At 35.9% G+C, this 11,143-nt stretch overlaps 1 protein-coding gene across 1 annotated transcript; it reads right to left on the bottom strand.

The window, feature by feature from the left end:
* Nucleotides 1-2,539: 2,539 nt before the first annotated feature.
* Nucleotides 2,540-9,675, bottom strand: LOC110024592 (protein CDC73 homolog). The gene is made up of 3 exons (XM_020724650.1): nucleotides 8,576-9,675; nucleotides 2,807-2,889; nucleotides 2,540-2,717 (listed from the first exon to the last, which is right to left on the bottom strand). The coding sequence occupies exons 1-3, from the start codon at nucleotides 9,579-9,581 to the stop codon at nucleotides 2,625-2,627; spliced, it is 1,182 nt and encodes a 393-aa protein (XP_020580309.1). The 5' UTR covers nucleotides 9,582-9,675; the 3' UTR covers nucleotides 2,540-2,624.
* Nucleotides 9,676-11,143: the final 1,468 nt, after the last annotated feature.

Genomic DNA, 11,143 nt, shown 5'->3' with positions numbered 1-11,143 from the left:
GCAACCTATGGCACAATTACTACAAGAAAAAAAGAACATGCATAAAATGTTGCAAACTCCATGGAAAGCTTATTGACATGGTGGATACAAAGAAAGCCAATTAAAAAGACAAGCCTGTTGCATTGAACCATAAAGGCTAATCTAAAAAAAAAAAATCAACACACTAAGGAACTTCCTCAACTCCCTAGAAAAGCCACTGAGATCATGCTCTCGAGCTAAATAAAGAAAATTTATGATCCTCAAACTTTTAATACCTCAAATGAGTCCTCAAAAATCTAAATAAGATTAAAGAGACATCAATATAAAGACAAAACATGTTGACACCATCTAAACCTACAAATTGTTTCCTAACAATAGGAAAAAAAATTAACTGATAGATCTTTAACCAATGTAGGGGGACCAAAAAAATTTCATATTTTCTTTGCATTTACCCTCACCAATGTGCTACATGTTCCTAACCTAATTGTAAACCTTTTGTCCATTCATAAAATCACAAAAGATCACAAATGCTATGTGATATTTTTTTACCGATCATGTGTATTCCAAAACGAAACTGCAAGGAAGACAATTGGACAGACTAGAAAAAAAGATGTGTTATATCTACCTCAAAGCAACAATCGCTTATCCCGATTTATATCTACTTTAAATGAACACATCATTTAAGATCATCATTATAGACAAGGGTATCAGTGCTTTAAAATCCAAAAATGCATAGTTTCATCTCTATTAATAAGTTTAATAAAAAAGTTTATATAAAAACTTATAAGATATTAAGATTATTAAATATCATACCATTCTCTTTATCAAAAGTGAACCACGATCATTTCCTTTTTATATTAATCAAAAATCCCTCTATTTTGAGAACCTTCAAAAATCCCTACTATTTTGGAGCTAAAAGATTTATGACAATTATTGATGATTGCACTCTGATATCATGAGTTTATCTTATCAAACAAAAATCTAATGTCAATAGGGCTATGAATTTAGCTCGAAGATTGATTCGAATTTTGGCTCGAATCAAAATAAAAAAGTCAAGCTGCGAGCCAAAATTTTTTATTGAATTTTTTTCGAGCCAATTTTGAGCCGACCCTAGCTCGGCTCAAAATCAGATTGTTAACAACATATGACTGTGAATTTAGCAAATTTAGCTCGAAGATCGTTAATCGCTCAAAAATTGATTCAAATTTTGAATCGAATCAAGATTAGATTGAAATAAATGAACCAAGCTACGAGCTAAAATTTTGGATCGAATTTTTTTTCTGCCGATTTTGAGTTGACTTCAGCTCGGCTCGAAATCGGATCGTTAACAACACTAAATGTCAATCATATTCTTACAAGTTATAACTCTGATAAAAAATTAATTTGGTGCTCACATTAAGAAAAAGTTGAATAACAAATGCTCAATAATATTTTGATCAATTGTTATCCTGTTTTTCTCTATAAAAAAATATTTATTCAACTTTCTTGCCTAGACACTTATCAATAAAAAGAGGCAGCATAAAGAAAAAATTAACATCTCTTAAAATTTATCAGGAATCATCTACTTCAAACACAAATTTTCAAAACATGTTAAGAAGCCGCCCTAACATCTACAAAATTAATTATTACAATAGCCTTAAAAGTAAAAGATCGGGATAGGCTTTAAAGCCATCTTACAAAATTAAATAATTTTGCCATGTAATGTGATCATCTAAAAGAAATCTGATGGCTAAAGAGTATAACTAGATCAAATTTGAGTTACCATATCCGGATCCAAATTTTTCAAAGAAAATGCAGGGTGTCAAATCATGTTTGCGGGTTGTGTTTGGGTCTGAAACTGTTTGACCCAAATCTGATCTGAATCTTAGACGGGTCAAAAAGTACAATGTAAAACCAACCAGCTTTCAAGGAGTTGACCCAAAAACCAACACATATAATCTTTTTAACATAAAGTGCAACGGTAATTCGAGTCAAATTTGAGCCATTTTTGGGTCAATATCAAGTCAATTTCGGGTTGGCAGATCAATTTCAAGTCAATTCGGGTCTATTTTGGGCCAATTTCGTTGGCAGGTCAACCTGAATCCGACCAAAAAAAGTTAAATGTATTAGGATTCCTAACCTGAACCCGAATTTTTCGAGTCAAGTTTGGGTCGAGTTGGCATGTTGCTCTAAAGAGAATGCAATTAAATGACAATTGGGGATAAGTAAAAAGTTGTTCATGTTATATTAGAGGTAAAAAGTTTAAAGCCCAAAATAAAGGGGCATTTACATACATAACACTCAATTCATATGTATTTACATACTAACACCTAAACTTAGCTTTTCTACATTTACACCACCCAAATATTTCATTTCAAATAAAGACATATCACCATTTTAACTCCTAAAAAGTGAAATACAGCTTTTCATGTAAGTTGGTATGTATGTAAAAATCAAAGTTTAGGTATTAGATATGTAAAAACATAAGAATTGAGTGATATGCATGTAAATCTTACTTGAATAAAAACAATCTTTCAATATATATATATATATAATGATAATAAATAAAAACAATCTGCAATGTACATCCGGGTGCAGTTCAAAATATAAGAATTTATAAGTAAATAACAGTAAGTACCCACAGCTATCACAGAAACTTGACTGATCTAAGAGTGTGAGCGAGACCGCATGAATTCCTCTAGCCGATCCCACACCTCTAGTGCTGCAGCCCTATCCTGGTGTCTCTTATTTTTGCTAATCTGCGTAGGAAGATCACCAATATAGGTTGTAAAAGAAAAAAAAAAAAAAATTACATAGGTATGGAGGGTGTGGTGGATAAAATGCTCACAGAAATAATCTTTACGTTCCATTGCTTAACAATCTTTGCTGATTCCACACTATCGTCCTCAAAGCGCACATAAAACCCGATAACTGCAACAAGGTAAAACCAGGCTCTATCAATGCATTATATTTGGTGCCTAAATTGCTGCTAAAGAAAGGATAATCAAAAAACAATTTACGAAAAAACATTAACTCAAGGACTAATCCCAAACACATACAAAAATAAATAATTAAATATAAAACATAACTACCATTTGGACCGCCAAAAGAGCTCTTATTCTCAAACAACTCATGTTCAATATGTTCGTTAAGCAAGTGAATAAAGCACAAATAACTTTTCTGAACCCGATTTACGAACAAACAAAACACGAACAAACTTGTGTTCAATCATACTTGGCCCGTTTTGCCTTGAATTAATCAAGTAATTAAATAAATAATAATATTACAATATTTTTCTATTATTTTTTGTGTTCATCATTCAAGCTAATTTGGAGTCGAACACGAACTACAACAAATAAACGAATTCGAGTCGAGCAACCACGAACATGTTATTCAAAAACTATTTTGAACGCGGGCCTATTTCGAGAAAAGAAAAAATTCAAAAGAGTTGAACACGAACACTAGGCTCCCTCAAGATCCAACTCATTTACAACCCTAACTAACACATGTAGTATAAGTCAAAGCTCATGAAAAAATATATTTTAGAAAGCTGAAAGAAAATGCCACCCATTATATTGACAATTTAAGATATGATCAGGATTTAATGAACAATAACAAAGAAAGGGGAATGAAAATAAAATAGGCAAGTATTGTCACCCCACTAAAGAAGAAACCTAGGGCCTCTTTGGGACAATTTTCTCTTATCTTTGCTTTTCAAACTGCCACCACAGTTTTGTGAGAGATATGCAAATAGCAAAGTTTAGGTGTGAGATATGTAAATAAATAAGAATTGTGTGCTAAGCATACAAATTTCCCTTGATTAAAATAACCAAGCATCACCCAAATAGCACTTTGAGATTAAATTGATAATGAAAACAGCACCATTTAGCACCAGAAGAGTCAAAATAATCACATAAACAAAACAAAACTTCAACATTCCAGAGGCCAGATGGCATGACTAAACCTGACCACAAGTCCATCTAACCATATAAACCAGGAAAAAAGACAGATTTACAGTCCAACTTGATGCCAGGATCTGAATCTACAACAACAATAGGAGCACATACTTGTAAACTGGAAAAAAGGCCATGATGTTTTGATCAATAAGGCCACATTTGGTAAACAGAACAATAAAGTGTTGCGATTAGACTAATGATGTGATGATGCTCGGTTATCTTTTTGGGAAATATAAATATGTAGCACATAATTCTTATGTATTTACAAATCTCATACCTAAATTTGCATATTTACATGCATATCACTTTGGTGCTTCAAACTTATGTATGAAAAGATGCATTTCATTTTAAAAAGTGGTAATATTGCTATTTTTATGTGCTATCAAATATTTGAGTGCTATGTCAATTATCAAATTTCAGTGTGAAATGCAAAAAAAGATAAGAATGGTGTGCTATGTATGTAAATCCCCCTATCTTTTTTTCATTTTTGTTTCACTTTTGTCTCCAAGGAAAATAAAAAACATGATTGGTTTGTCAAATAAAATCAAAACTCTATGCTTCACACTTTGGGACATATAACTAATATATTTTATTTCTATAAACTCGTCAAAAAGATGATATAATTAAAAAACATACTTTTAATTACAATAACAATGTCAATTTGATGTGACATTTTATTTCTATAAACTCATCTAAAAGATTATATAATTAAAAAAAATATACTTTTAATTACGATAACGATTTCAATTTGATGTGAATTTAGTAATATAGATTCATATTTAACACATTTAAGTACAAAGATCGGATAAAAATAAAGCAGGATTCAATACTTTTCAAATACTAGTGGTATTGTACAAGGGAGTCCTATGGATCAGTGCACCGTTAAACATAAACTTCAATCATCAAACACTCAAGAACTCAACTAAGATCTACGGAAATTAATTATGGGATCAATTCAGCAAATGTAAAAATATTTAAAGTTAAAAAATTGCTTGATATTGCTGGCAATGGGATTTTAAAGTTAGAAACATATTGTTTTGCTGAAACCAAAAAATTTTAATCTTCTTTTATACTAATTGAAGTCAAACCGGCAAACAAATTGTAAGAAATATGTGGGAAAACCCAAATTAGGGCTAATTTAATTAATCTCCAATCAAACAAACAAGATATAATTGATGATATCCAATTCGAGAGATAAATCTATTCTCCATAAACCCTAACCATAACACTTACAATTCGAGAGGTAGGCGATCTCTCCCAAACCCTAATCTTAAGACTTGATAAAACAATCTCATAACATGCCCTAACCCTAACCTATTAAGCCATATTTATATCAAACAATAACAAATTATAAAAGACTAAATTGGTCGTAGACGCTGGTGTAACATTAATCCCCTCCCCAAAAAAGCATCTTTGTCCTCAAGGTGAAAGAGAGAAAATTATTGTTGGATCCAGTCATATGGCTCCCCACGTAGCATCATCATCTGGAAATCATTTCCATTTAATCAAAATTTGTAGGGACCCTCATTAGCTCGAAATGCAGTCTTGTGCACATCCTTTGGTCTTATTTGAATATGTCGGTACACTGACTTCAATTTAATATAAAAGAATACTGCAATCCCAAGCAACTAATTCAGTAGCTCATCGATCACCAGAATATATGTGAACTCCCTATCATGTATTGCATCCATGCATCGCGTTCAAGAATCCCAACCTTGCTTCCTGAATTGACATAATCATGATCTTGAGTGTCACCAAAATCTTGCACAAATTGGGGTCACTGTGAAGCATTTTCATCTTGTCTCCCTCCAAAATACTCTGTAGTGCCAAAATCAGACCGTTACAAACTCATCTGCTATTATAGACCTATCTTGTTCCTATCATTACTCCTGAATCACCTTCCGCCTGAAAGGTTGTCGCAGCAAATGACACTAGCTCTATTGGAAGCAAGCATCCGTCGAGGTCCCACCCATCGTGATTCCATGTTCCAGGTCGCAATCCTTCGAGTCAATTTTCTCCAACCAATTTGCATGTCATCTCGTTTCACTTACAGTCGCTCGTTCCAAAACTCTAAATGTCGTGCAATTCCCTCAACATGTTTTCATTCGAAAACGCTCCTAACTTCTTCGCTCAATCTTGCCTACTTTCGTTTATTCCAGACGCCCAAATGTTGCACTATTTCTTCCCAGTGTTATCATTTGAGTTTGCTCCTAATTCCTTCATTCAATCCCGCAACTCCAAATCCACATAAAACAGCGGTGTTGACCTAGTGTCATGCGAATTCTTTTGATTGCTACTACTCACGTCCATTCTCGAAACCATCGCTCGATCACGCAACAGGGGGAGGCAATTTTGTGTGAATCTTCATGCTTTTCTTCGTCATTTCTTCCAGGGTTATGAATCTCTGCTCCCAAGACAACCACCCCTCCATGGAAAAAACATGCTCTTCTATGTCAAATAAGATATGACGCATCTCTCCCTTTAATTTCTCCTTCAAGACATCTATTTTTTCAGTCGTCATTACTGCCAAGACGGGTTTCCATCAAGAAAGAGAAACTTTTGTGCGCCTCGATCCCGTCAGCAAATTAGAGCCTCGGTCACGAAAGTGCCCCTTTGTACATCACGATTCTGTCAGGCATCCCATATAGTTAAAATCGCGATTGTTCCTATATAGTTGTGATCCCACTTCCATCACAAAGGCAAAACTTATGTGTGCCTCGATCTCATCATTGAAAAATCAGACCATTCAGTCACAAAAGTGTCCTCTATACGCCGTGATCCTGTCAGGCATCCCAGGTAGCTAGAACCACAATTGTTCCTACATAATTGTGTTCCTGCCTCCCCTTTAGCGATTTGTGATTGTATTGTGATTGCATCCCAGCTAGCTCAAAGCGCGAATATAATTACGATCCTCGCTTCAATTCGTGAAGTTCCACGACTTGCGGTCCGGTTGTTGCTTCTCATATCACCCGCTATCCAGTTGATGCATCCCATAATGCCTGAATCGTAATTTTTTAGTGAATTAGGTTACGAAAGTGACACCTCTATGTTGTGATCCGTTGGTTGGTCGCATAAATCGAGTTTTAATACCAATTTGATACGAATTAGAGTCAAAATCAGCGAACAAATTGCAAGAAATATGTGAAAAAAACCCAAATTAGAGCTCATTTGATTAATCTCCGCGCAAACAAACAAGATACAATTGGTGATCTACAATTCGAGAAAAAAATCGAATCTCCATAAATCTTAACTCTAACAACTACAATTTGAGAGATATGTGATCCCTCCCATACCCTAATCATAAGACTCAATATAAGAATCTCATAGCATGCCCTAACCCTAATCTATTAAGTCCTATTTATATCAAACAATAAGAAATAACAAAGGACTAAATTAGCCGTAGTTGCCGGTGTAACATTAATATTGTTACAAATCAACCTTGTAGAATTAAATCCTTAAGCATTTGACCAGATCTTGGAGGCTTTTCAAAGATTACTAAATTTGGGTCTTTTAGGTCGTAAATAGAGCATATAACCATGAGCACAATATTTTATGTTAAAATAGAATATAATTCTTATTTTCCACATAATATTTATTAGAGTTGTTTGATGTGGATTCTTCAAGTGTTTTGCAACATGAGGGTGTGATCTTCAAATTGGTGACTTGTATCATTATTCTTTTATCTAAAATATTTTGTGAATGTTTAGTTTTTGTGATTACAATTTGATTTAATTGATTGCATACGCATTTTCCCATTTTTGGCGGTAATCGTTATCAGCAAGTAACTTGACATTCAACTTTTATAGTTTTCCTTAATAGTTGGACTAATTGGGAATTTAGAACATCTATCTTCAAGCTTTAATAATGTTCATTGATTTCATGGCACTACTAACATATTACATCATTTCAACAACTCAAACTCTAAAATTTAATTCATTGCAAATACTGGTTTTTTTTTATATGAATATGAAGTACATAAACCTGGAAAATCTTGATGATGTTATAATTTTCAATTTAGCACCGACTAAAATTTCATATTACACTCAATATTCCATAAAAACACTATATAAATAATTTAGCAAATAACATCTCTTAACTAAGATATTCTCATCACCGCACATAAAGCACTTAATTTTCCAAAAATCTTTGCATCTTTTCTTGCCCTAACTTTTTACACGTATAATTTGTTACTTCCTTGGCACATAATGCTACCATACAAATCTTCAAAAAGTGCAGCTTTCCCTTAACTGATAAAGGAAAATTAAATACTCAATCTACCCCTTATTACAGCATATATAGTCCAACTGCTCTACCGCAAAACAACATAAAGCTCAAAAAACAACCCTAATGAAGGAACATAATGAACTTTTCTATAAATTCCGAAGGAAGCCAGAATGATAAAATAGGCGTTCGCATACATAACACACAATTCCAAACACCTATAATTTATTTTTTACATTTATAGCACCAAAAATTTTAATATCACATCAAAAATAACATCATTTTAACTTTTAAAAATTAAATTACACCTTTCAATGTATAGGTAATGTATGTAAAATTTGAAGTTTAAGTGTTAGATATATGTAAATACATAGGAATTGAGTGGAATGTATGTAAATCTTCCATGATAAAATGAAAGAGAAAACATTGATGGTACTCACTTTTATTGAATATTTCAACATGATCCTTGAACGGCCAATCTTTGAACTGCCACTCCTTCCCTAGCACAAAGACCGCCACCACCCGGTCCCAATCTTCAGGCTTCAAAGAAGATGGCTTGTCCCTCACCTCATAAGCAGCAACCACCCTATCCCTACTCAGCTTCTTCTGCACAGTCACGCAGTCAGGCTTCGGCGCACCCCTTATCGCCTTCACCTTCACATCCGAAGGCACAAACACGCCGTCTTCTAAAAACTCCTTCACATTATAAATAGTGATCAGTGTCTGAAACGCGCTGGGAACCAAAATAATCGGCACACCCTCCCCAATCTTACTCCCCTTTAGATGCATCTTTGGCCTTGGCGTCGAATCGTACCCAACACCGTCATCTCCCCTGTCATCAGACCCGATAAGCCGGGTTTTGGCGACGAGCCCATCCTTACGCTGCTGCGACTCGATCCGATGTCTTTCCTCCTCCCGGCGAGTTGACGCCACAAGCACGCTGTAAAAATCGCGGTTACGGCACTCAAGCAGCGATTCCCTGTCTTTTAGCGGGCGTTCTCGGGCACGGAGCAAGGAGACATAATCGAGAGGCTCCGGTACAGTGGTTTCACCTCCAGCGCCAAATGAGGGAATAGATGATGGAACAGCTCCGTAGGAGGGGTCATCGGGCCGGTACTCGTCGACGGGGAGGAGTTCGATGGACTCGGTGGAGGCGATCCTTCCTTGGAGGTAATCGAGGAGAGGTTTTCTGTCGGGGAGGGTTACGGCTGGTATACGATGAAGACGGGCTGACTGTATGTATTCGCTGTGTTTTAAGTGATGGTGGCGGATGAAGAAGAGTAGGGTTTCGAGGGTGTAGAGATTACCCTGTTTTGATCTGAAAGCAGTTTCGGTAGTACAGGGAAAGGAGTAGTCGCCGGCAAAGCGGAACTCATCGCCGACACAAGTGATGCTATCGAGTTCGCCGCGAACGGTATAATCTCGTAAAGCAGAGAGCGAGTCCATCGCCGGCGAGGTGGCGGCGGGGAGGAGAAAGTTAAAGACGGGCCGACGGGGATGGGGTTCGTACTTTGAGAGCGGAGAGGGAGAGGTGGGCTTACTTTATTTATTTGTTCTACATAAATAAATAAATAAATAAATAATATATATATATATATGTATATGAGCAAAAATTGCATAAGATGATGAAAATTGTCTAATATATGAAAATATATAAGAGACATGAAGAGGTGCAACCATAGATAACTCTAAAAGTGCAAGTTTGTAACTTTTAATACATAAATTGGGTCAAAGAGGTTTGGGAACACCCCCACTGCCCTCTAGGGCAGCCACGACATTGTATTCTCTCTCTCCAGGTTCTTATGCTCTCTCTTAGGCATATCATATTTGGATTGAACATATGACGTGGTGAACTTGAACGACAATTAAAAATTAGTGACACTGAAGAAAAACACTCATAGCAGAGAGCACAAAAGGGAAAACAGTACAATAGTAAATTCAATAGCTCGAAGATCTCATTGTAGTAATCTTTCGAGAGGAATTGGTCTGGAGGCCAAAAGCACGTTCAAAAACGAATAACAAAAATTAGTAATGATTGAAATTCTCTATCGCGTGTGAAATCTTGTCATCAATTGCAAAATTAGACGATCAAAAAATCAGTAAGAAGTTAGAGGACACGTGTTTTTCCGGCAGCTAGAGGATAAACGACCGTCGTCAGACTTCTTCCCATGGGCGCCAATAGGCTTATTCATGTTGATGGTAGAAATCCCTTAATCTTTTTGTTTATCACTGAAGTCTCGTCATACGACAATCCCCTCAATCGACAAGTCCCTCAGTTGATTGTCGAGTCTCGTGCGTCGATCGTCATGTTCCGCCACGGGACTTGCCAGCCGGTCGCCGAAGTTCTCGCTAGCAATCATTTAAATCCGGTCGAACAATTCACTTTTCGTCGATCACCAAATTCTGTTACACATCCCACCAACATCCTCTAACAGTCTATTGCATGTCTTGAACATTCCTTACCAACCAAATTAACTAGATAAGCAAAAAATACCCGATGGTTGCCAAAATCCTGGACGACTTGTGTGCATTTATTGATGGTCAAAAAGTCTTGGTCGACCAACCAAACGCAAGTGAAATCCCTCCCACAGAACCAACAAAGGAGAGCCATACCCATTGCAAACTCTATAATACGATGGACATACACTAGCACCAAAATTACCTTAGAGGTGGTGGACTCGCCGGCGGTCGCGAAGGCTTCGGTGGCCAATACCGCCCTTGTTGTGGCCAACCAAACTCCAACCAACATACCAAGCCCCAACTGATGACCATGCATCACCTGCGGATGAAATCTCTCCCGTCGTGCCAAATTAAACGTACTAAACACCGACTAAAAATTCTATGGGAGTGAAAAAATTACATACTACTTAAAAAACTGATCGAGTGACATTTAGATCTGGCGACAAAAAATTTACGAGTTGCTCAAAAAATTGCAGAAGTCTAAAAAAATTGGATGAGCGACGTGCACTTTCGAGCCACCTAAATATCCAACAATTATATATATATAT

Source organism: Phalaenopsis equestris, unplaced genomic scaffold (genome assembly GCF_001263595.1).
Source record: "Phalaenopsis equestris unplaced genomic scaffold, ASM126359v1 Scaffold000261, whole genome shotgun sequence".
Lineage (NCBI taxonomy): Eukaryota > Viridiplantae > Streptophyta > Magnoliopsida > Asparagales > Orchidaceae > Phalaenopsis > Phalaenopsis equestris.
This window is presented reverse-complemented; position numbering and strand designations above follow the sequence as displayed.